The 26,084-nt window shown below is 41.0% G+C and overlaps 1 protein-coding gene across 4 annotated transcripts in view; it reads left to right on the top strand.

Moving 5' to 3' along the window:
- Positions 1 to 26,084, top strand: part of ARNT2 (aryl hydrocarbon receptor nuclear translocator 2) — a 97,138-nt gene that overhangs the window by 24,105 nt on the left and 46,949 nt on the right. For 3 of the 4 annotated variants that reach the window (XM_053988446.1, XM_053988447.1, XM_053988448.1), the window contains exons 2-6: positions 328 to 439; positions 6,106 to 6,153; positions 9,157 to 9,201; positions 11,717 to 11,930; positions 13,827 to 14,040. In XM_053988446.1, the coding sequence (XP_053844421.1) occupies positions 328 to 439; positions 6,106 to 6,153; positions 9,157 to 9,201; positions 11,717 to 11,930; positions 13,827 to 14,040 (633 nt within the window). The remainder of the gene's footprint in view (positions 1 to 327; positions 440 to 6,105; positions 6,154 to 9,156; positions 9,202 to 11,716; positions 11,931 to 13,826; positions 14,041 to 26,084) is intronic. The other variant, XM_053988449.1, reaches the window with a different exon arrangement.

Genomic DNA, 26,084 nt, shown 5'->3' with positions numbered 1-26,084 from the left:
AAGGTTGTTGGCCTTGATCTGACAGCTTCTTTGAGACTTAAAATGAGACCCATTAGGTCAGTGGAATTACAGAGATATCTGCCTGCAATTCTCTCTGTCTCCCAGGCACACTATAATGTCTGTTGATCTAGCTGGGCTTTTTCTAAAGGATCTGTGAAACTGCTGGGTTTTAGTGGGAGAGCTTTACTTTTCCTCAGAAATAAAAAGGAAAGATTTCTCTGTTTGTTTTGGGAAGGGCCTGTCTCTAATGTTATCAGCAGAAGTTTCTCGTTGAAGGTAATGGATTAAGGGATTTCCCCCACCTCTTCCCCTACCTCTGCCTTACAGAAATGGCATCAGACATTCCTGGCTCGGTGGCCTTGCCAGTGGCTCCGATGGCGAGTGGACAAGTGAGGATGGCAGGATCCATGCCTTCCAGAGGAGGAAAGCGTCGCTCTGGGTAAGCCATCTCCTTTTTTTTTCAGGTCTGAAGCTCGAAATTACTTGCCTTGGAAAAGTCAAAATGCACCTGTATATATGTGTGTGTTTATTATGTAATGTTGTATTTATGTAAACTGCATTATGACATTAGTCACTGATGTTTTGTTTTTCTCTTCAATGCATCTGTTCTTCCTGCAAGATCAAACTTGCTGATAAGCATATGGCTTGTTGTTTTGCTTGTTTCAAAAGATTTCCAGGTTTGGCAAAGCATCCAGAAAGGAGTTTGCATCCTGTGGCTGTTGTAGATATAGTGAATGGGTATTGCCTATATCTATTTAATCTCACAGAGATTTATCAAGTGAAAAAAGGTAGCAAGATTGCAAATGCAGACTTATGCAATTTCATCTGAAGGTTACACTTGGAATCTCTTAAAGAGAGGCCTATTAAAGATGTTTTCTTTATAGTTCCAGGTACAGAAATGCCATGAGAGCTCACTCTTCAGAGATTGTGGACCATGATATTCTAGGTCTCACTGGAAGCAGCACAGTCTTCTGGGAGGAGGGCCTGAATCAAATTCAGCCCTTACACAAGCTTGAGGGCTCTGCTAAAGAAGAAAATTTGTTTTGTGTAGTGTCAGAGGCTGATGTGGTGTCGGGGTAGTTGCCCACATCAGATTGCTCTGTGGCAACTCATAGTAAGTCTCTGTATTAGAAGAAAAGTGTAGCAAGAGCTTGGGAAGAGCAGAAAACTACTCTCTAGTGTTACCAACTCCCTCTTGTTTTTATCAAAGGTTGATCACAAATAGTAATGGTCTTCGGATGTTTTCTCAGAGATAACTGATCTGAGAGTCTCTTGAAAAGAGATTAATTAGTCTTATATTTAGTCCTAAATCAGAAAGTGGTGGGGCTTAACAGGATCGACAGTGAGTGAAATCTTCACTGGCGAACACCTAAGGAGGACATTATTCCTGGCAAGAACTGCTCTAGGGATTGTTCACCAAGGTACGTTGCCAGCTTTGTGTGTCTGCTCCAGTAACAGTGCTGGAGTCTCAGTCTTGGAGTGAATTAACAAGGGGAAGGTTGAGCTTGCCTCGAATGCGGAGCGAGGTTGGTGTGCTGTGAACACTCTGGATGGTTGTTCTGAGGGGTGTTCCTTTGGACAGAACAGTTTGAATATCTCCCCCCACTGAGTGCCCTTCTTATGCTCGGCTAACTGTATGAAATTGGTTTGAGAAACTCCTAAAATCTGTCTTTGACAGGCATCACATATTATTTTCAAGCTGCTCAATGAGAAAACCTTTTTAAACTTGCACTCAAAAGAAAAGACAAAGCATTAACATCTTTTCATTGCTATCTAACATAGATAAGGTTTTGTACTTGAGTTGCAGGATATTTGATCTCTTTTTTTGATCATAAACCATGTCAGCTCTGAATATCAGTTTGCAATTCACTGTTGCCAAGGTTTGATGCTGCTGACTGTGAAATATTGTGATATTAAATACGGACTTGATATTAATTGAAATGCTTTAACTGTTACATTTCAAGTATTGTCATTTATTTGTAAGAAGGTGAAGTGAGGGGAGGGTGGGAGGAACATTAAATCAAATTATTTTAAATGTCTATAATGTGTTAATTCAGTGAGTAAATTAGTATAGATTCACTTTTATACCTGGATCGTGGTATTTCATCTGTGCACTATAGCTTTGAACTAATTGCCTTTCTCCAAGCCTGAGCTGAGACTGCTTTTTTTTATTATTTTTATAATTTTTTTTTAATGTTCGCTCTGTGTATTCAGACCTTGAGGGAAAGAATGCCTGCTGTGTCTAATTCCTCTGAGCTTCTCTTTGAACAAAGTTGCGACTAACACTTGGTCCTTTCACTGCTGTTCTGGTGATACATCTTTGTACACCTCCATCCTTGGGCATTTTAGGAGTGTTCTGTGTCCAACATAAAGGAGTGGAGCTAGCACACACAGCCAGCTTTCCCAGTTTCAGTTATCTCTGAAAATTGTTTCTTTTTTCATAATTGCTGAGGCAAGCTGGCAGAATAATTGCTGTGTGGACTTGAATATAGATCAGTTTAAACTCACTGGCTGTCCAGAAGGTGTTTCTGCCGTGTCGGCATTTGGCTTCATTGACAGCTTGGAAAAATATTTTTCCTTTCTATAAATTATACCCACTACTTCATAGAAAAAAGTGACAGCATAATGCACTGCAGTGGTCAATGACTGCCTTGGATTAATGCACCCTCAGTTCTTTATTTAATGTGGTTTTAATGCAGGCTTTGCTGTGTTAGAGGATAAGGGGCTTTTTTCACCTTCCTGGGCTGTCTGTACTTGGGCAGGGAGGGTTGGTTTTTTTTGGATGAGCTGTTTTCAGTTGCATTGGTTTTGTTTTGGTTCACGGTGTCTTGCCTTTTCTCTGAACCAGAACTACCAAAATCTGGGGAAAAGAGACCTCACTCCACCATTCTACCCCTCAAAATTGTGCTCAATAAAAGGCTGTAATACAGATCCCCATCTGCTTCTCAGCTGCATTTGCTCCTGACCATTCCTGCCTGCCCTCCTCCTACACTGTGTAATCATGGCAAGCATCTTTTGACATTTCTTGGGAATTTTACATAATAATTTTGTTGCAGTGTTGAAATCCTCTCACATGTCAATGTTTTAATATGTGCAGGTCCACCTTGTTGGAGGCATTTTGGTTTCTTGGGTTTTTTATGAAAATATTTCTAATTAAGAATAACTAATTTTTAAAAGTATTTTTATTACTGTATTTATGGTAGCCACACATCTTCTAAGGAAAATACATTTTAATAAGTACCTCATGCATCAGGCCTTTTCACGATTGATGTGAACAGTATGAAAGAGGAAAACAAGATTTATGCTGTCTCTTCAAAACAAAAGAGCATAGTGCAGCTCTTTTTTAAAGCCTTTTTTTAATGGGAATTTTAAATGAAGATAAAAGATAGTCTTTCTGAATCTTCCGAAATGATGTCATTTGTCTTTTGGGAGGCTGCTTCTACTGTTTTGCTAATGTGCAGTATATTCTATCTAAACAGAAGATCTTATCTGTCAGGGTGTGAGGAGGTTGATGGAATATTATTTTTACGTGTTCTGCTGTGTTCTACTAAAGGTTACAACTGATTCACTGCCTTTCCTTCTGCCTTGCTGTAAAGCAGACACAATGGATCAGGCAGGACAGTGGAATCAATGACTTTATATCTGGGGGAGTTTCTTTTTAATGTTTCAAAGGGTTTTTCATTTTGCACAGTGAAATTAGGAAATGTGTTATTAACAAAGATGGAACAGTGATACATTTGCTCTTGCATTTTTTTAAAGTATTGATATTTTAAATTAAATTTATGTTCAATTTCTGTATGAAATAAAGGAGTTTGGGTAGTTTAACAAAGCAAAGGCATTATTTAAAGACTTAGTCTGGTGCAGACTGATGTTATACCCTATGCATTCAGATTCTGCTGTGATGAGCCCACTGTAAATGTGGGAGGTGTTACCTGAGGATATTAACCCATCAAGAATCTCCTTAAGGAAGAAGCTGATATCCAACCATCGAAATAAATAGGTGTGTTAGTCACCCTCACTCCCTCAGAGGTGGTGATACAGTGCAGGCAGCAGGATCAAGCCTTAAACTGTTATCATCATCACTAATTCTCTGCATTGTATTCCAGTAATAATAAACCAGATTAAATGCAGTACAGCTAATATTTGATTTTGGGGAAAGCCCATTCCTTAGCACTCAGCTGGAGTATTTGGCTGGAAGCGAAATAAATCATAGGATCATATCCACAAGGTATGTGATCTCAGCGTACTGGAGAGGAAGGAAAAGAGTAACAATATTAATCTGTCCCAGATTAAACCAGTGTCTCATAAAGTCCCTGAAGAAAAGGCTTTCCCCCACAGGTGTATAACTTTTTCTGCAGGCCTTTCCACCCAGTTTGAAACTGTTTCTCTCGGGTGTGTTTCAGCTGCCAGTGAAACCAAGTGAGGGCGTGCCTGATGTGATGGTTTTGTGAGTGGCTTCAGGTGGAGCCATCCCAGTGCTGCCCTCCACTTGCAAACAAACAGCTCTCCTTAACATTGACTTCTGCATTTTCAGTGCAGGTAGAAACATTCCAGTTCATATAAATGGGAAGGTTTTTCTGGAATGTCACATTATTACATGTGGGGAGGAAGCAGGTAGGTGAGAGGAGACCCTGGGCTGTACCACATGTGTAAATGTTGAATTTCTGGGAGTGCTGCAAGTGAATCAAGGGGGATTCAGGCTGCTGGTGGCAGCCCTGAGGGCCACATTTGAGGTGGCAGCAGCAGCTGGGTCCTGCCTTAGCTGCAGCCCTGGCAGAGGTGAGGCCAGTGGCCACTGGGGGTCGGTGGTGTTCTGCACGAGGCAGCTGAGGGACCGCGGACCTTGGAACCGGATTTGGTGGTAATTGGGTGAGCAAAGATGTAATTTATAGTGAAAGCGACGATTGCATCAAAGCTGAGCAAGTTAAATACGCAGCTTTTCTTAAAGCTCTTTGGGGAAAATGGTTTTCTCTTTGCTTCCTCCAGAAATGAATAATCACTGTTACCATCTGGAAAATATTATTGTAACTTTTCTAGAGCCATGTCCAATTCCTGTGCTGACTTGCTGCCCTCATTCCAATTGTATGGAGGTTGCTGTGACTCAGACACATCTTTTATGGGCCAGGCTGTCTTGGTTCAGAATTCAAGAAGGAAGAATTCAGAAGAATTTAGGAAGGCAGTGCCTGACTGGCACTTCTACTTCTCTATGCTGATGTAGTTTTAGAGACAGGTTTTGCATCTTTGTTCTCACACTCTGGACATACAAATCGCAATTTGTCATTGGTAGGAATGACAAATTAATACTGAAATAAATATCATTGTCACTTTGAAGGGTTTTTGCCCTTAATAGGACTTATACCCCTTAATGTGTACAGTGTTAGAGACATGGAATGTGTAGTTGTATGACGTTTTACTGCACTGAAAGGTTGGAAAGTTTAGAGTGTTGAAGAAATCTGAGAAAATGTTTGCAAAACAAAACTATAATTTCCTATCTACACTAATTAAAAGTGATTGATCAAGGTCTGTATATAATACTAATGTATTTTTTATTAAAATAAATACACTAATACAATAATTGTCTATGATAGTTATTTTCAGCTTGACTTTTCACTTTAATGGCAGAGTTACATCCTTATATTTGGGGATATAAATATTTATCCACCTCTTTTTAGAGGTATAAAATGTCTAAAATGCTTTGTAAATTATACTGTTGTATAACTTTGTAGTGATAACATCTATGATACAATCACACTGCCTAATCAGAATCTAATTTAGATGTTTAAATAAGGAAGATAATCTTCCTAGTCTGTCTGTGTAAGAAGTGAAGAAAGAGGTTCCTGCTGTTTGTGGCTCCCTGGAGGAGCCAAACTGGCGGGCTGGGATTTGGCCCAAAGAAGAACTCGGCACTTCCACAGCCTTGAGAAGGTCTGGGACATAAATCAGCTGATGAGCTGCTGCTAGGTCTGGAGGGGATGAGCAAGACTGGAATCCTCAGTCGTTAACACCGCTAGGCAAAATCTAACAACACTGAGAGCAGCTGGCTTGAATGTTCATGCCACCCTTGCCAATGCCTTCATTGCTGATTTGGAAATCTTGCTTTTACAGAATGGACTTTGATGATGAAGATGGGGAGGGGCCCAGCAAATTTTCAAGGTGAGCATTTACAGGAGTTGGCCAAATCACTGACTTCTTTCAGTGGGGAAAGACGGCTGTCTCATTACTGATGTTTGAAAATCAATATGAATACAGGTGAAGAACTTGACAACAACTAAGTCCAAATATCAGTTACTCTTTTTATCAGCTCCCTCTGAAAATTAGGCATTCTGGCAGAAACCTGCCTAATGTAGTTATTGGCTTATAAAGCTGACAGTGTGCGTGTGTCACAATTTCACTCTGCAGCTATATCAAATGAGAAAACTTGTGATTTTCAGCTTAGTATTTCAACTGCTGTAGATGGACCTAAGTTATTTGACATTGCTGAAGTTGTCTTTCAGCCACTGAAAATGAAATTTAATTTCTAATTTATTTCAGATGTTAATTGCTTGTTAAGCCAATTTGGCAGATCCTAGAGGTGGATTGTTTTTTTAAAGTTAATGAGCTTTACATTATGTACCATTAGGTGTAACTGAATAGTAAAAATTGACAAAAAATGTTAATTAACATGGAATATTCAAAGTTAGAAATAAACAGTAAAGCCTCATTTCCATTTTTTCTTTTTTCCTTTATTTTTCCTGGTCACAGTTTGCATTTTTTCATTAGAAACCAAGCAGCTGCACTGAGGGGAGTAGATACTTTGAGGGCTCTGGGTAACTGCTGATTATCCACATTGTAATTCCAGCTCTGTAGCAGCAGCAGTTTTGAAGCACAGCTGTCACTGTAGGGTTTAACAGGGTTTTTCCAGTCAGAAAGAGAAGTGTGCTGAAGATACACTGTGGCACCATATCATAATTTACTGGACAAGACCAGCAGCACTCCTGTTTGGTTGATTTAATTTACAGAACCAGGCCCTGGTGTTAAAACTGGTGATTTGAGGGCTTAGTCCTAATATTAGCTAGAAGACACATGTTAAGGGAACAAGATTTGTGAGGAATGGGAGCTGATGTGTGCCTGCACAAGCATCAGGGTTTCTGGGCACCCTGATACATATGTGTTGGTCCTTCCCCATTCTGGTTTTGGCCTTTCAAAATTTGGGTTGAGCCAATAATTCCATCGCTTCTAATGGAGAGGTATGCTGTGATTAGACTCAGTTGATTTTAGGTGTCAGATCAAAATCTGATATTTAAGTCTTATTTGTATAGACCCCAGATTGTTCTGTTTTTAGAGAGTACAGAAAAAACATGCAGAGACACCCAGGGCTACGTTCAGACATCCTCTTCTAGTTGTTCCCTTCTCCAGATTGCTCACATGACTTATTCCTAGATTGTTTCGATCAAAATTATTTAGTTATCAAAGAGCTGCTGTTTAAATGTTGAAGCTAACCCAGCTGGCTTTGACTGAAGTGCCTGAAGGAGCCTGTGTGCAGAGGTCAGCTGGGAGACTGGAAGGGAAAAGCCAGTAGTTGGAGGCAATAACATCCTCAGCCCTGTCAAGCAGAGAAGGATGAGTAGCCAAGCCCCAGGCTGGTGGGAGCACAGGAGTAGTGGTGCTAGCACAGTGCTCCATGGCAGGTGACACACTCTGGTCCTCAGGGCTTCCAGCTCAGCTCAGGTATCCCTGCATGACCCCTCATCTCACACAAAGCCTGTGCATGTGCTTCCCCCTGTAACATGCCCACTCCTCTTGAATTGGTCTTTTTGCTGAAAATTACTTGGGTCTCAGTCTGTTCTCCAGGCAGAGTCAAGGGGAATAAAGTGGCATTGTCACTTGAATGTTCTGAGGGTGCTGGTGTTGAACACAACATAAAGAAGTACAGCTCAAGGCTTGCTTAAGCTTTGTCTTCGCTGTTTGAATGAGGAATTTGCATAGGTGAATTCCTTAAAAATTGTTTTAATTCATTTCAGATAGAAAAAAAGAAAAAGTTCATTATTGATTTGTTAGAAGAGGAAAAACATGCTTATTTAGGCTGTATTACGTTTTTAGCTAATACATGGGACCTTCATAGACTGTCTGTTGTAATAAATTACATCATTCTGGAAAGGTGTAATTTTAGTAGAAAATCTCATTTAACTGTTCTTGAGCAGTTGCAGTCTTCACTTCTAGAAAAGCTATTACCTTATTTTTGTGTTTTCCAAAACATACATTTTGTGTTTTGGAACTAGCAGTTTCATTTCAAACAAATGAGTCTTTCCATAACTATGCTAGCAAAATCGAATTTAAATGATTCGTGAGTTTTTTAGTAAAGAGAAGGAGAAGCAGCATGTCATTTTTTACTGAAATGTCACGTTGCTGCCTGTCTTTGGGACAATGCTTCAGAAACAGTGAAGCTTTAGTCCCACAGGATCAAAGTCCCATTGGTCTGGATTTCCTCCACAGAGGTGTTGCTCAAACACCACACATCCCTGGCTGGGCATCCAGCTTCTGTTGATTTGAGTAGCAATGAGGTACCTGTTTACTTCTAGGGAATTGAGCCAGTTTAAATTTCACTTCTGTTTACAGAGCAGTTTCACCTGCCTGCCTGCCTTTTGCCAGCCTCCACGACAGTCAGTGCAGTGTCTGTACCTACAGAGCTTTTTCCTGAAGGCTCCCTTCCATAAGGCATCGCCCTTCAGCCGTGTCTCTGCCCTCCCGTGTTATCTGTAGACCATCAGTGCCCTCTGCTGAATGGAGGGAGCTGTGGTTGCAAGCTGGAACAGATACACCCGTTCACTTCCAGCACAGCAATGAATATTTCATGCTCTGCTGTGGATAAAAGCTCACTGGTGTTTTCTGTACTGGTGCTGCTTGTAAAGTTTCCCAAGAAATCAGTGTATGTCAAAGTGTTTGCTTAAATCCACTGAAACGTGTCTTCTCTTTTTGTAAATATACAAATGAAGTTTCTGGATTGGCATGGCTTGGATCAGGCTCTGTGTTTTCTTTGCTGTATCATTCTCATTCCCTTGTTTTTCTTGCTGTTATTTGTAATGGTTTGCAGTTGTGAATTTTTTTGCTTTCTGCTGTGTGTTGGCTATCATGCAATGCATAACCCTTGTTGATTGATGTACTATCTTTTGTTTCTAGGTATGATGGTGATCAAATCACTGGTGATAAGGAAAAGTTTGCAAGGTAGGCGTGTCCTGTAGAGCTCTTCTGCTGAGAGAAAAGAGGGGGATGTTCGTGTCCAAAAAATCTCAGTACGTGTGCCTTAGTTTAGAGAGATGGTTATTTTGTTTTAGGTGGGATGATGATCAAAGTACTGCTGACATAGAAGGGAAAGGCAGGAAAAAGGGAAGTCAAATATGGTTTGCCCCCATTTTTCTTTTATATAATGCTGTTCATACTGATCTTTTGGCTGTTCCAAAACTACTTGAATTCAGAAATACAAAACCTTAGTGGTTTTGGATCAGCTCCCCTGTATCCCAAAATTTAATGTCCCTTTGTAATTTCCATATAAAAACAAAGTTAAAAATGACAGAATTAGGACATCATTCTGTACAAGTTTGTGAATGCCAGGGTTCCTAGGACACATACTTTGAAAGAGGAACACAGCCCCTCTTTTTCTTTTAAAGATTTAAATTTGAACTAGTTTCGGGAAACTTTTGGGGTGTTGTCTGCTTGAACATTTCCAGTAGATTGACATGCTATTACTTTCTAGCTTTTGAGATCATAAATGAAATGGACTATTCGGATACCCCTTTTCTCTCAGGAAGTTTTACAGTCTCTTTGTTACTATAAGGGTTGTTTTCAATGTCCAGAAGTACTAAAATACTTGAGTGGTAGACAATGTATTATGTACTTATAAGTGTGAAATGTATGTTGAATCTGTCTGTTCTTTGTCTCTCTCTCTTTTTTTCTTAACCACTGCTTCTGTGAAAATGCTGAACTTAGAGCAAGCTTTCATCATGTAAAAATGCTTTTATCTTCCCTGTGTCCATATTTATCTGCATGTCCCAGCTGGCATGTACACATGTGTGCTCTGTGTACATGTGCACTGTCACACCAGCCGTGTGTATGATCCAACTCCCCCTGTTCCCTCCTACATCTGTGCAGGCCCACACGAGGGCTGTTCCTCAGCCAGGTGAAATGAAAGGTTCACTATTACAGTGTCCTGGACAGTGACCTCAGGCAGGGTTTGGCTGTAATTTACTGAGCAGCCATGGGCTGTCACAGCTGGATTTTCTGCATATCACCCAGTAAGCACAGGAATAATAACTCTGCATGTAGCCCTAACAAGTGTTTCTGTAGACTGTGCCTCGTGCATGTAACACCTGTATGTGCAGGGGCAGGATACCCAAAGCAGGGCAAGCCCTTGCATTCCTCTATTTCAGGAAGCAGTGTACAATTATTTCCTGCATTTTAAGAAAAGGCTTAATTCCTAAAAGTGTCCAAAAAGCGTGCCAAGCCTAGCTTCTGCTTTCATGGTTGGTCTTCATAGCAGTCAGCTCCAAAGAATGTTGCAGTTTCTTTTAATGTTGTGTTATCACATCAGTCAATGCTGGTGGACTCTCCAAGTGATCACCTCTCACATCTTGTTGGATCAGCCAGCGATCCCACAAGACAATGCCATGCACAGCTCATTGAAATCAGTGGAAGATGCTGCTTTGACAACTGAAGCATCATCTACCTGTCGTGTACTTGTATTTAGCTGCCACCTGACAGGTACAGTATGAGAAGAATAAGTGCTGGGCACTGAAGCATTCTAGGTCCATTTGGACCATTTCAGATGTATATATTGATGTGATTCCTTAATGCTGATCAAGCAATGGTGATTTCCAGAATGGGAAAACTGAACTCTGAGATGTTTATTTCTGAAAGATTCTGGTGGGTGTCCATTTTGGGATTTCTCAAATTAGACTCACCACCTCAGCCATATGATTCCTCTAAAGGATGAGAACATTGCAGCCTAGCCCAACTTGGGGCAGCATCAAGTACTGTCATTGTTATTTCCCTGCTGTGCTAAATTGTCCCTGAACATAAATTCCAGTCTGTGTCTGACAAGCTGGATGTTTACTTGCTGTCTTTCATATTTATTTATTTATTGGGATTTTCTTTTTGGTATGTACTGTTATCCCATATATGATCCCAGTGCTGCAGTCTGATCCTGCAGGCATGTAGTGACTCCCTCCAGCAATGTGGGGTGTTCCAAACAGCATTGTTTGGGATCTGTGTTGTCACTGAGTGTTTTTTTTTCATAAGTCAGTGCTGATGTTTCCTGCTGATCCAGTTGTTAGTGAGAGGTTTCCTCTAAAGGACACCTTTTATGAGAAGCTGAGACATGAATCACAGCAAATCTGTGAGTTTGACTGGAGATGGCAGATGTTAGCGCCTCACATATTTCTGCTTCATTTTGGTCCTTAAACCAAAGGAGATTAAACTGGTTAAGAGATTAAGGCCACAAGCCAATAAATAGAAATACAAGTTCTTTTCACAGCTATGGGTAAATCATATTTATCTGTCTGTGGCCTGGATTTTCTGTCTGTAAAAGGAGGGATAACAGTGGTTGGCTTTGTAAAGCACTTTGCTCTCCTGGGGTGCAAACAGCAAAACAAGTGTGAAGCATTATGATTCATTACCTCCAGTTCAGATTCTTACCCCGCTCACGTCTCTTTCCTGTTGCTTTGGTGTTTCTTTAAATGCTCAGGGAGAATCACAGTGAGATCGAGAGGCGCAGGAGAAATAAGATGACCCAGTACATCACCGAGCTGTCGGACATGGTGCCCACGTGCAGCGCCCTGGCTCGCAAGCCCGACAAGCTGACCATTCTTCGCATGGCTGTTTCCCACATGAAATCCATGAGGGGCACTGGAAACAAATCTACTGATGGAGCTTACAAGCCTTCCTTTCTTACAGAACAGGTAGAATTTACAAAAATGTTGGTTATCCCTGGGTTTTTGGTCTTAAAAGGTGTGAAGAAATGCTGAGAAGAGTAGAGCCTCAGCTTGATCCTTCACTGTAGTGTAGCAGCTGGTACCAGTTACATATCCAAGGTGTGAATACAGACAGTTTTTTGTGACTGTTTGGATGTGATCTTAACACTGTGACAGATCTTTCTTCTTGGAGAAGCAAATTGGCATTCTTACCATTGAGATCTGTCCATCTGAAAAACAAGTCACTTACTGCCTCAAAGAAAGGAATTTTCACCTCCAGATCTGGGTTCTTCCCATCTTAACAGAGATTCTCTAAAATAAGTAAAAATGAGTCTGGAAAGACCTGCCTCTTTCTCTGGGGATTAGAGAAAGGTTAAAAAAATAATTTAGTCTTAATGCTGGAGTTCCCAGCAGCTGAACTGGGCAGAGATGAATCCCATCTGTACTGGCTGAGGTACTTCTTGGTTACATTTTTGATGGAAGAAGGAAGATGCACCCAGTGCTTGAAGGAAAACTCTATTTACTGAGCACATTGAAAATTCCTACCACCTGCATTGTTTTTGAAGTCCTATGGGTGTAGTGTTCATTTTTGTGGTCTGAAGTGATTTAAGCACTTACACATGGAAGTTATGGCTGGAGGCAATAGTTCTTTCTCTTAGATAAACAGCAGCTGCTGCTGACCCCTCAGTGCTCATGACTGCTTATTCCAGCTCTCCTGGAGTGTGCTTCTGGAGGGACTGTGCCATTCTGCGGGTGGCACACCCTAGTCACTTCTCATTGCAATTTTTTCTTTTTTTAAATCTTGCAGAATTACAGAGTTTGCTTTCATCTTTTTTAATAATGTGCAAAACTTATTATACTATCCTCAGTATAGTGTGACCAGCTGTGCTATGAGGTTTTTTGTTTAGTCAGTAGTTCAGGATCAGTGTGCTTTCTCTAAAACAAAGCAGCAGAAGTAGACAGTCTGTTGAGTTTCTTGAGATGAGTTATCCATTTCTTAGTAGTTCACCAGATTTTTATCCTCACCTTATCAGCTAATATCTACCACTCAGACATTAACCCTGCTGAGCTGTCCCACCTGGAATGGGACTCAGCTTGTCCAGACCTCTGTGTTTGAGTTCCAGGTGCAGTAACTTATCAAGCTCTGGTGGTCACTGGAGCCACCAAAGGCTGTTCAAGCTTCTTTGCCAGGAATTGGAGTGGTGGTTGTCATCCTTTGCCATGAGATGTTTTCAAGCTCTGTTAAGGAAAGGGAGTATTTCTGGGTGATGCTGAGGCTTCATACTCACAGGCTGGAAAAAGAAGTCAAAAAGCAATAGAACCTTCTTGTGTAGCGGCTTAGGGCCCCTAATGGAAGAAGAGGCTGGGGATTCTTCCCTCATTCCCATTACACTATTGCCTTTTGTCCACTGACTGTTTAATTTACAAACAGAGCTCATCCTGAGCAGGGCCGGGGAGAACCAAACAAGAAAGTCTTATTGCTTTCTTTCCAATTAAATTATTCAGAGCTTTTAATTAAGGGATGAGTTTGCCATGAGTTAGAGCTGTTCATTTCTTCTGTTTGTACTCTGAAATATCTTTTTATTTTTTAATGTTAGATGCCTAGCACAGATTATACAGTGAGTATTAGTTGTTTATTTTCCTTAAGTGCATGGAGATCACCAGACGAAAGGCAATAACAGAAAATGAAACATTGTTTGTTATTGAGATGGGCAATTTATGCTTTGCTGCAAGTTTGGTTGTATTGTTACATCAATGAAAATTTCTGTCTCAGTTTTGATCAGCTACTAAGATCACAAGAAAACAATATTCTCTGACAGTGACAGACGTTATATTTAATTGCCTTTGCTCACTGGCATTCTAATCAAATCCTTTCTTTGGAAGGAACTGAAACACCTTATCCTGGAGGCTGCAGATGGGTTCCTGTTTGTAGTTGCAGCTGAGACAGGCAGAGTGATCTACGTGTCAGACTCTGTGACTCCTGTGCTGAACCAGCCTCAGTCGGAATGGTTTGGCAGCACTTTGTACGAGCAGGTTCATCCAGACGATGTGGAAAAGCTGCGAGAGCAACTGTGCACATCTGAAAACTCCATGACAGGTCAGATATGGCTGATGTATGCTTCTGTGTGTTCAGGATCCCTGGAGAGCTTTTCCTGACATTCAGAGTGCCAGGTGTAAAAATGTGGTTAAAGTGAAACTTGGCTAGATTAAACTGTGTTTTCTTGCAGGCAGTACAGTAATATAAATCTTCTTTTGAGTGACTGCATTTTGCTTCCTATTCATTGACTTCAGTCAAACCACTTTCATGTAGCTCTGCATTTAAACTCTGGTTTGGAATCTGGATTGTTCTCAGGCTTGGTCTGGAATCTAGATTGTTTTCATTTCATCCTCAGTGAACTTGTGACTTCTTTACAAGTATTTGTTTCTTTAGGGCAGCATTTAATTAGAAGTCAAAAATCATACTTTAGACTTTTCTGTTTTCATACAAGTTCCTTGTGGTTTGCTAATTGGAATCTTGAGGGGAAAAATTCCAGTGTTTGGCAACTGAAAATATACTGGATTTTAATCATTAAGCTCCTGTGCAGTAGTGTAAGTTACCTGCAAGTTGATTACCTATCATATTGCACATAAAACTAAACCATATTCATATCTACAACTCTGACTTTTAGTTATTCGTGCTCAAAGCTGCCAATAGGAAACTACCTTGTCTTTAATAGGATATGTATATGTTAGAGCTGTGAGAATTCGTTAAATCCTGTTGTAACTCAAACTTGGAAAGGAGGAAACTTTTTATTCTTCACATATTATGTTTTTAGCTGAATGAAAAAATGTAGGGGATAATATTAAAAAATCCCCTGATCCTAGCAGAAGTCACATTATTTCTCTTTGCTTTAGTAGTTAAGATTTCTGACCTGGTTTGCTGGAAGTTTTGTTGTGTTTCATAACTCAAAGGACAGTGATCCAGTTTTGAGTGAACCTGCACACTGTTTACAGCTTCCATGTCAAAACACTGCCAAATTCATGATTTCCTGTGGTTTGAATGTGATGTGGTTTTGGCAGAGCTTTCATGTATTCAAATGGGAAACTCAAAGCAAAATTCTGTGGTGAAACTCCAGATGGATAGAAACCAAGTGAACAGTTAGGGGAACCTGTACAGGGCAAAACCAGCTGAGTTTCATACCACGAGACTTGCAAAAGAGCACAAAGTCTGTTTTTATTATGCAGCCTCTAATACATTTTAACATACACACCATCTTGTCCAAGAAGCAGTTACTCCAGAGCCTTAGTGAACAGTCATGTTTTGACTTCCAAAAGTGCTCAGTTATGGGACTTAACCTGCTCAAACTAGAGCTGGACTAGACATATGCAGAGCACTTCTGAAAACCCAACTCTGTATTTTTTCCAGCCTTAGCTATGGGCTTTTCTTCTGCACTGAATTGATCTGTAGCCAGTGGAAAGAGAAGTTCAATAGTATTTATAGAGATAAATCCTTTCCCTGCCTGAGTCTTTTGGAGTTGTCAGATTGACACAGAAAGCCTGTAAATCTGGTGTACATGGACAGCTGAACATTTTCCCAGCATGAGGAAAGCAGGGTCAGCTTTTTGAGTACTTTTGTTTTAAAGGTGTGTCTGGTAAAGTACAGTAATTTTGTATACAAGTAGTTCTTCAGGTTTTGGAGCACACAGATAACCAGAAAGTTTTAGATTTATTATTTTAAAGTTGTATTTCCTCCACTCCACAAGAGTGTTGAATAAGAGAAGCAGTCTTCTATAAGGACTGTCAGTCCAGCCTCAATTTGTTTATAAGCAGCAGGCAGCAGGACTTTAGCACCATCACTCTTGCTCCTTTGAGATACCTTTCTAGGAGAAAGGTGATTCTAGAGTCCATTCAGCAGTTGCACTTCCCTTGCTGTAACACGGGCCATATTGAGAGCAGCAGCTTTGTAACAATTAGTGAAAGAAATCTTGCAGTGACCTGAAATAATGTGTCTTAGTGACATTTTAAAAGATGTCAAGGAAGCAAATGCATTTCCTCTAATTTGGTGTTTATTAAACCAAGTTTTCCTTGGCTTTCCAAAGGCATGTTTCATGCAGAACAAAAGGCAGTGTAGAGCTTGAAAGTGATGGAAACCACAAACCAGTCAGCTGCATCTGGAATGTTTTTTTGCTCAGAGTTTGCTCAAGTTTGCTTCAGGCAGTAGGAACATCCTCATCTTGTAGTGACGTCTGGCTGTTGAGCACAGGATCTGCTTAGGGAAAAGATTTTCAAGTGAAATTGTCTGTTATGATTTTTAATTTTGCTCTCTTCCTCATTTTCTCAGGGTCCATTTTCTCAGTGCTTGTAACCTCTCCCTTCAGCCCTTGAGCTGGGAAAGCAGTGACAGCATTTTGACTGAGGGCTTTGACTGAGGACTGACTTCACTTGCCCTGCAGCAGATCCAATCGGTGTCCTTTGGTTGTAATTGTCTTGTTACAAGTGCTGATCATTAGTGTGGTATTGCTGGGATTTTCCCAGCACCTCTTAGCAGTCCTGCTAACTCAGAGATGCTGCTGCAGACCCTGAGAACTTGGGAGGCTGCCACTGCCAATGGGGAGGGACAGAGAACAAGCCAGTGGAGGAAGCAGGCTCCCACTCACATTTCTGCCCCCAGGAATAAGTCTGGGACTGGGGCTGTGCTCACATGAGCATTTCTTTGGCAGTCACACAGCTTATGCAATCCTCACCTCATTTCACCCTCTCCTCCTTTGGCATTTCTGTGGTACTTACATATGAGTCACAGCAAGGGGTTGACCTGCTGAAAACTAAACTAAGCTAAAACCGCTTGGTTTTGGTAGAGACAGCTCTTTGGCCCACCTGATGATGGGGTTTCTCAAACTCTTCTGAGTACTAACACCAAGGAGAAGCAGGAAGTGAGTAGTTAGGAGGAGACTGGACTTCAGGAGCTGTAAAATGTATGTCATATTGAAGTGTCTGTTAACCATGGCCTCAACCACGTGATGTGTTTGGGGAGTTAGTTGCTTGCTCTTCCTTGAAATCTTAGGATATGTGGATGGATGGATAGTTTATATTTAATTTTGTGTCCTTGGAGATTTTATTCCCTGGAAATGGAACAATTGTCTACTTGTTTATTGTGCATTAATTGCTAACACATTGTAGCAACATGAAAGCTGAACTGTGAAGTGTATGAATGGTTAGAAATGATCTAGAAAAGAGCAGCTGAGCCGTGATGATGGCAAAAAACTGAGCTCCCAAGAAGTCCTTATGTGCGTCATGTGCATGATTAATCAGAATGGGGCAGATATTCAGAGTGATAATTCATTTTCCCTCTTTGTTCTTGAGAATCTGCAGATGTCAGAATAAATCACTTCAAATATGGATGAAGATCAGATCCCACAGGAGGATCCATTAGCAAAGACCTCTTTGAGCTCAGGGTGCACTGGTGGAACTTGGGGGATGTTTGGTTCAGGTGCAGGCTCAGCCCCAGTGCAAGTGAGAGCCTCTCAGTTGCAGACAACTTATTTCTAATGGTACAGGGAACAGACAGAACTTAGATTTAAGCATAGAGAAAAGCCACTTTTGAAGAATTCCTCTGCTACATTAGCTTTCAAAAAAAAAAAGGCTGAGTAAGTATTGTAGTAGACTATCCTTCTGTTAAAATGCAGTGTTCCAGAGCACTTTGCAGGACTCATTTCTACAAATCTAATTCTCCATAAGTAGTTCATGAAATAAGAGTGATCAATACAGACACCTCTGTGTGGTTGCCTGGAAATATTCCCAGTGATTTGATGATGTGTCTGAGATGTGCTTGTCAGGGCTGTAAGATCCCTGTTCCTGCTCCAGTATCTGCAGTGGTGCAAATGGAATCACCCAGGTTTGTTACCTTCATGCAGGCAGCACGGCACATAGAAATCAGCTATAACATCTCCCTTCAGCCTCAGCCTCTGGAACCCGAAATATGCCATGGAGCAGCATGTGCCATCCCACCCATGACACAAAGGCTCCTCAGGACAGTCAGGTTTCTCGGGAGTCCTTGCAAACTGTTCCAGCTGAGCAGTTTAGGGATGCTGAAAGTGCAGAGCAGTGACTGCAAGAAAATTATGAGAACCAGAACCTCTACAGCTTTCATTTTCAAGTGATTTAAAAATGACTAAGTCACTTCACTTGCTAGCTGACAAAGATTAGTTGAGGTTACTTCTGGACAGAACTTGTATGCCAAGTTTAGTCTTGGCAAGATCTTTTATTGCCATATTTTTTAAGTGCGACAGAGTAGAACTTTATGATGGAAATTATGACTGACCACAGCAAAAGTTGAGCTGATAGGCATCTCTTGAGAAGAAAAAAGCATTGTGTGACAATTTTCTGTGGTTCATGTATATTATGGAAGTATCACTCCATGCTATACAAGCATAGATTTGGATTGGGAACCTGTCTCACAGAACCTTCTAATAAGATGTTGTCTTGCAGTGATGATTTCAGCTTAGGCAGTTTTCTGTCCAGCTGCAAACCCATTACCAAGTAGTTTGTAGACACAGCCACAAAATCCAGATGTTGTAGATAGAGTCAAATTGCAAAAACGAGAAAACTAGTGTTCAGCTTGAAAGAGGGAAGTGCCAGAGACCAGGGGCTCGCCAGTGGAGAAGCAGAGTAAGGCATTCCACAGCACTGAACAGATGATAAATAACCATGTGAAAGAGAAAATTAGGGATAACTTTTCTCCTCAACACATAATCTTCCTGAAAATCAGCACAGGATTTTTTTGTGCTGTGAGCTGCCTTATACTGCCATGTCTGTTTTCCAGCTCTGATTTCTGCATGATCTTTCCTAGAAGGAAGAGGATGGTTCTCATATTGACAGTCAGCCAAGTGAATGCAAATGTGTTTTGAACTCTGACTTTCCATGAATTATTTAGAACTCCAGCTGATACAGAGAAGAGCTAGATGAGACTCCTCTTTGGCTTCACATATAAAATTCTCCAAAGAAATTCAAAGACTGAGTTGAGCTATGACAAGAAACACAGTCCTGGCAAATACAATCCTGTTCTGCTTTAAACGTCATCATCAGTAATAGTAAAACTCATGTTTAATGGAAAAGTAATATATTATCAAAACATTGTATGGGTTGAGTTCTGCACTCTATTGGCAAACTGCTGTATGAGTTTCTCCACATCCACTTTAAAATTGGATCAGCCTATTTATTAAAAAAAAAGGGGTAAAAATGTCTATTGCAGGTATTTGTGCCAAAAGTTCTATACTAAAAATATATTGTCAAAAGGTCTGTCTTTTTTCTGTCTTTTGTAGACATTCAGATACTTGTCAAAGATTGATACTTTTCTACTCAGAGCTCTTAACACTCCCTGGGAAAAAGAAAAAAAAAAAAAAAAAAAAAAATCCCTTTTTTCAGGGCAGTGTATTTTTGCTGAGACAGTTGGACTAAACAAGAAGCTGTCGTAGAGCTCCTTTGGGACTTTGTTCTGTAGCCTTTGGTTCTGAAGAGCACATTTTGTCAGAGGTTTATGCATCAGAAAGGTACTCTGCATGTGAAGGGCTGTTTCAACTGACAGCACTTGATTTCTTTATTTTTTATTTTCTTTACTTCTGTCTGTGAGCTCTTTTAAGTACATGAACCCTAAAGAACCATCTGTCTCTGAAACGTGCCCAGCCCAGCAGATTAGGAAGTCAGAGAACAGAGAATTAAAACCAGATCCCAGCATTTTTGATTTTAACATCTTAGTACAGGGTGACTGACCTAGTAAGACAGTTGCCTCTGGGCAGGTGGGGAATGAATTGTATAATATTTTGTTTATAGAGAGTTAATAGCTACTTGTGCTTTTTATCCCAGGATACAACAGAACTTTTCACTGAATGTCCATGAAGCATCACAACCTGTAGAGTGAAGACAAGCAGGCACCCAGTAAACAGCACACAGCAAAGCTGGTGGGATGGGGAGGAGAGAAAGTTTCCATAGACTTGATATGTCCTGAATTCTTTTATGTCTCTGCAGAACTGTCCAAGACTTGACTCAGTTTTTTATGGGATTTTCCACCCACCCACACATACCCACACAGCCCCCACTTTATTCCTTGGAGGGTTGGAGGCTGGAGACAGCTGTGTCAGGATTATGGTACCTGCAGTGGAAGGTAACAGAGATTTCTGAAAATAGATACTTCAACACTGTGGTTGCTCTGAAAAAGAAGGAGCAATTCTTGAAATATACTGCTATGTATAGAATGTATATGAGTGACTGATGTGAACAGCATATTTCAGGTTCCAGTCTGCTTTTGCTGTAGAAAAAGCCCATTTTGGCAAGGCATCTTTTTGTCTTTTAAGTGTGAAATCTGGAAAGAGATTTGCCTTGTTGTTGACAACTACCAAATCATCATGTGATACCTGTTTTTCAGTAGAGTTATGTGGTCCCACTGGCATTGCTGAGAATGAGGAGGATGTTTCGGATGTGAGACTTTCCATCCACACCAGCCCATTGCTGTGCTGTTGTTCCAGAGAAAAAGACCTGCCCATATTTTTTGTGGACTGCTTGTTCTCATAGCAGGAAGGTCACGGTGCCAGCCAGAGATGGCCTTAGAACTTGGGCAGTGCCAAGCATAGGAATTTGTGGATTTTCAGCTTTAGTCTGTTCAGCCCGCAGGATTTTTACATGCAGGATGGAGGAAATGAATGTCCTGCTTCTTCCATCCCCATTCTGCTTGCAAATAAATGAATTAGTGCAGGAAACAAGGAACCTGTGACTGTAGGGCATCCTAGAGTGCCATTCCTGCCCTTTGACACACTAGACAGTAACACAGAAATAAGAAAAAACAGTCTGCTCCCAAGAAATTGGTACTTTCAAATGATCCTGTTTTAAATGTATGGTACATTTAATCTCTCAAACATTCCAAGAGAATTTTGTTTTCCTTTGGTCTCTAGGACTGTTTCGGGGTGGGGGGTGGGAAATCCCAAATATTGGGAGAAGCCAACTATGTATAAAGCAGTTCAAAAGCAACTCTTACAAAAACACAGTGACCCAGTGGTCTCTCCACTGCTGACACATTCCATTTGGGTGGATAGTACTGGAAGAAAAACCAGTGATAACAAATTGCATTTTTTAAAAATTACTTTGGTAATTATAATGGTGGTTTAAAGAGGTCAGTACATGCTTTTACCAAGACAAGGAAACAACTTTAGCCTAGTACTCCTGAGACAAACTCACTACACCTGATTAACATTAGGGAATGCTTTTAGGGTGAATTTTCAGGTGTTTGGACATGCACATGCAAGTGGATTTTGTGGTTGCTGTTTCTATTCAGTCTTCACCTTGAATTTCCCACTTGGAAACTGCTGCATTCTTGGGTCTGTTATCACAGATGTTGGACTGGATCACTTTCACTTGCTGGGTTTCAAGGGTGGTGGGTACTTCTTTCATGTTCAATATTTGTTCAGCCTCCTCTGTTTTGTTAAACACGATGGGCTGTATGAAGTTAGTGGGGTTTTCCCCCCTTTCAAAAATACTGGAGTTTTACAAATACCTGAACAACTTCCTTGGTTAACACATTGGCAATAAAACAGTCCAAGTGTGCCTGGAGGGTTTTGGCACTGGCAAACTTGCAACCCTCTCAGGTTCTTCAGTGCTTTGATGGCAGGAGATGCTGGGAGAATGCAGCTTTAACATCTGCCTTGTGGAGAAGGAGCTTTGACTGTTGTGTTGTCTCAGTGAAGTCAATACAAGGCACTGAAATATTTTATTATTGGTGATGAGCTGTAGCAGCAGCCTAGGGAGGTGTGGTGAGGAGGGGTGCCTCGTGTGTAGGAATATTCCACCCATAATTGGTTTATCCTGTGCTGCTGTCACCTCTCCTTCCTTAGCTGAGGCTCAGCTCTGTGGCAGCAAAGACAGCACTTCTGGGTCTTTGGTCCTTCCCTGGCCTCCCACCAGCTTATTGAGGCCACAGCTCCCACTGGCTCCTCTCTGATGCCCTGCACAGAGCTGCTGGAGGGAAAAGCCTCCCGTGGGGCAGCTCACAACCAGAGTGGGAGCATGGCCCACAGGCAGTGTTCTTTGGTTTGGTCTTTTATTGCAGTCCCTGGCATGTGAGCTTATGTCTTCAAACAGTCTTCTTTCTATTTTTGTAGTGTGGAGACTTTTGCATGTGATTTTTTAAGTGTCTGGAGTCTTCAAAAAGAGAATTAAAACTTATAATGGATGTTTTGCCCCACACACCTTATTTTAATTGAACTAAAGAAGTAACCTGTAAAAACAACCAGACAGCATCCTTGAGCCTTTTTCTTCTCCCTCTCTTTCCCTTCTCATGTGTTTAAATTTAATTCTGTCCACAGCAATGTATCTTACAAGGTCATCTTGTGGTCGTTATTTCCTCTAATGAACTATTCCATGGTGTGTCACCACAGCCAGATTTCAGAACCAGACAATACTAGTATTTACTAACAAAGCATAAATCCCAGTTACTTGAGTTTGATAATGAAGTTCAAATAATATAGAATGCCAGGAGGTGAAGCTTTTTTGGCAGAAGGGCTTTTCAGGAAAGCTTTTTGTTGAGCATCCAAGTGAAGCAAGTAGGTTAGTTTAGAAGCTACTTACAGCGTTTGTGTATTGATTTATTATGCAGCTGTGGATGGTAAAAGAATAAATTACGTATTCCAGTGTTATTTTGGATAGCTGTTCTGTCCTGGGAGTATCTGCTGATGGTGCTTTGGAGTTTCTGGGGTTTCCATGCCTTTTTCTAGAAAGTCCAACTGTCTTTTGAGGAGCTGTTTGTACAGGTGTTACTGTGATAGTTTTCTCCAGCTCAGAATTTCCTTCAGGTACATCTGATATTTGTGACAGAAGGGCTACCCCAACTGCCCAAATCATGGAACCATTAACCTTGTCATGAGTACTTGTTTTGGGAATGAAAACACCTGCAGAGATCCCAGATAGATCTACAGATCTGTATGGGCTTTAATAAGCTATTTTACTTAATATTCTGAACGTGCCCCATACTTTCAGTAACCATTCTTGAGAGTTCAAAATATATTTGGTTAAAGTGTTTTATGGGTTGGTTTTTTGAAGGTTTTTTTTGTGTTATGATTTAACTTTCAACATATGCTTTGAATTATTTGCTCCAGTTTCAAGTCCAGTTTTTCCAGGTCCATCAGCAAAGAGACTTGCATGTGATCAGTAACACTATCCCTTCTGATAGTCCCTGAAAATTAACTGAATAGCAAGGCTCAAAAACCCACATAGTTTCCTTTTTAATTTAATTAAAATGATGCATATTTGCCCAACACTGTGGAGAATGACATGATGCAGACTGGTTAGTCAAACATGAAGGCAGGCACAGCAGGGACCTTTCGGCCTCGAGCTTTTGTAATAACAAGTTGTATTAAGCAAACAACTGTGTAACATGAGGGGTTTCTTATTGAAAAACAAGAAGGGGTGAGAAAGCTTTTCAATTTCCCCCTTGTGGGTCAGTGTCTCCAGTTGGTAAGTAGGGAACAGACAGATATTTAAAAATAGGTGCATTTCAATTGCATTACTTATTTTTTATTTTTTTAACTTTGCTGTTGATTGGATCAACTCTTCATTCTATTGTAGGAATGTCATAACTTGACTCTAATGCTTATACAACGCCTTTTGCAATTAGATGATGTAAACCTTAACATATTTAGAGAGGTTCAAGTAATCCCCCTGAGAAGCTAGGCCAGTGAGGAGAGTGAGCTTTGATGGTTTATATTTATAATCATGGAATAGTTTTGCTTGGAAAGGACCTTAAAGATCATCTTGTTCCCCACTCCCCCCCTGCCGTGGGCAGGGACACCTTCCACTAGACCAAGTTTCTCAGAGCTCCATCCAACACTTCCATGGAAGGGGCATCCACAGCTTCTCTGGGCAACCTGTGCCAGGGCCTTGCCACCCTCTGAGTGAAGAATTTCTTCCTCATGTCTAATCTAAACCTGCCCTTCTTCAGCTTAAGGCCATTTGTCATTGTCCTTTCACTCCATACCCTTGTAAAAAATCTCTTTCCATCTCTCTTGGAGGCTCCCTTTAGGTACTGGAAGGGGCTCTAAAATTACCCCAGAGCCTTCTCTTCTGCAGGCTGAACAATCCAGCTGTCCCAGCCTCCCCTTATAGCAAAGGTTCTCCTGCCATCTGAGCATCTTTGTGGCCTCTGGGCTAATTTGTTTCAGGTTTTATACTGATATATCCAGAGGCTACCACTGCATATAAATAGGACACTCAGCCTGTAAGCATAAATTTAAGCTGACTGTGCCCTGTTAAGAATATAGGTGTAATGAGATTTATATGGACTTACTGAGAATCACTGTGCATTATATTATTGAGTATTTTTATCTGCAGCTACAGCATTTTGAGAATCTTGTCAGTCATGTGAGTTTGGACCCTGTTCCTAGCTGCACCTCTGCTGCTGACTGACTGCAGGCAGGAGAAATCATTCCTTTGGGTTCAGTGTCCTCACCTTTAAAATAATAGTAAAGCTGTAGAAGTCTTCTGGAAGTTGCTGTGATGTCTGCTAACAGCAAATTTGTGCTCCAAGCCAGTTATTTGTTTTGTATGTCAATACATTTATCAGTGTATTGCAATGTAGTGGTGTGTGCAGTGGGGTAGGGCTATGGGGCTGCTTCCTGCTGCAGGATAAAGCAAGCACATGAGGCCAGGGAAGCCCCAGCCTGGGAGATCTAAAACAGTCTCATAACATTGGGGTGGAAGGCAGTGCCAGCTTTGGAGCAAGAGCCAAAGAGCAAGAGCAACTGCATTTTATCCCTGCCATCCCACAAGTTTCTTGGCTGGTATGTGTGCAGTATGATCACAGCTGGGAAGTCCTGTGTGGTCTCTGATGTAGTTCCAGGCTGTGTGAGCTGACTGATTTTACAGTTCTACTGTATTCTCAAGGGATGTTTGCAAAGCAATGTCCCCTCAGCTTCGTTCTTATGGAGAATTTAGCAAGCACAAAATCCTGTATGGCAGAGGAGAGGTACGAGTGTTGTGCTGCTGTACAGCAGGCTGGTAGGGTGCAATCCCATGTGGGCAGGTCCCATCCTCTGTAGAGCCAGGCCAGCTGGGAAGCAAGAGTGGGAAGTATATGTGGAGAGACCTTATTTCCACGTGCAGTGCTTCTTGGTCCTTGAAACTTCTGAAAGGATCATAATTTTAATATCATGGAAGATTACATCAGCCATCTCTATATGACAGGAACGTGTCCATTTTTGTCATTGTCCCCCCCACCTCACCCCTGCCATGTCCTCACTTTCCTGTAAGCCAGGGATGGAGTGGTGATTCTGGTCCATAAAGGCTGTGGTACCAGCAGGGGATGACCTGTGCTACCCAACACCTTCCAGGCAGAACCAGGGGCTCCTGCACCACGGGGGAGAACAGAGCACTCACTCTCTGACTGATGTGAAGCAGGAATGTTACAGTAAACAGCAGCTTAGTGGGTATTGCCTTGAGAGCTGCACTGTGTCCCTGATGTGAGCGAAATGTGAGGCTGTAAAAATCAGCACTGGTTCTGGGTGCACTGGGTAACTGATGCCAGTCTGGTGCTTATGCCCTTAGTTTGTAATTTTAAGAGGATGGTCTTAAGTTCACCTGTGTTTTGAGTGTTTGCTTTCGTCTCGATGAGGGGGCAGAGGGATGCACTTTTTGTTAGTACAGTTTTATTAAAATTGTATTGTTTGGTGTGTACTCTGATATGGGTATGTGCGTGGTAGGTAAGTCTTTGCTTTTATAAGCCTTGCCTTTATGTAAATAATAAACCCCAGAATGCTAAAAAAAGGCTGTTCATGTTTTGGGGTTTATTTAATTTGTTCTATTTATAAATTGCAAACTTCTTCTGGTTTATGTAAATGTGAGTTCCTGGAAGGAGAGTCTTCAAATGCTGTGTTTGCAAGGCAGTTGTGATTCTTAATGTGTTCTGTAATTTTTTTAATATTGGAATCCACAGGGTGGATGTATATTTATTACACTTAATAGAGCTTAAAGCACTTGCTGAGCTGCAGTAAACACCAGATAAAACTGTATCCCTTACAGTTGTGGGGCATACATTGTAAAGTTTTTTTATTTTGTTTTAATTGTTGAATTAATGCAGAATAATTGCTCTGGAATAAGCATATCAAGAGTAATTTAATATAAATTGAT

This window comes from Vidua macroura, chromosome 12 (assembly GCF_024509145.1).
Source record: "Vidua macroura isolate BioBank_ID:100142 chromosome 12, ASM2450914v1, whole genome shotgun sequence".
Classification (NCBI taxonomy): Eukaryota; Metazoa; Chordata; class Aves; order Passeriformes; family Viduidae; genus Vidua; species Vidua macroura.
Note: the sequence above shows the minus strand (reverse complement) of the source record. Positions and strands in the feature narration are given on the sequence as shown.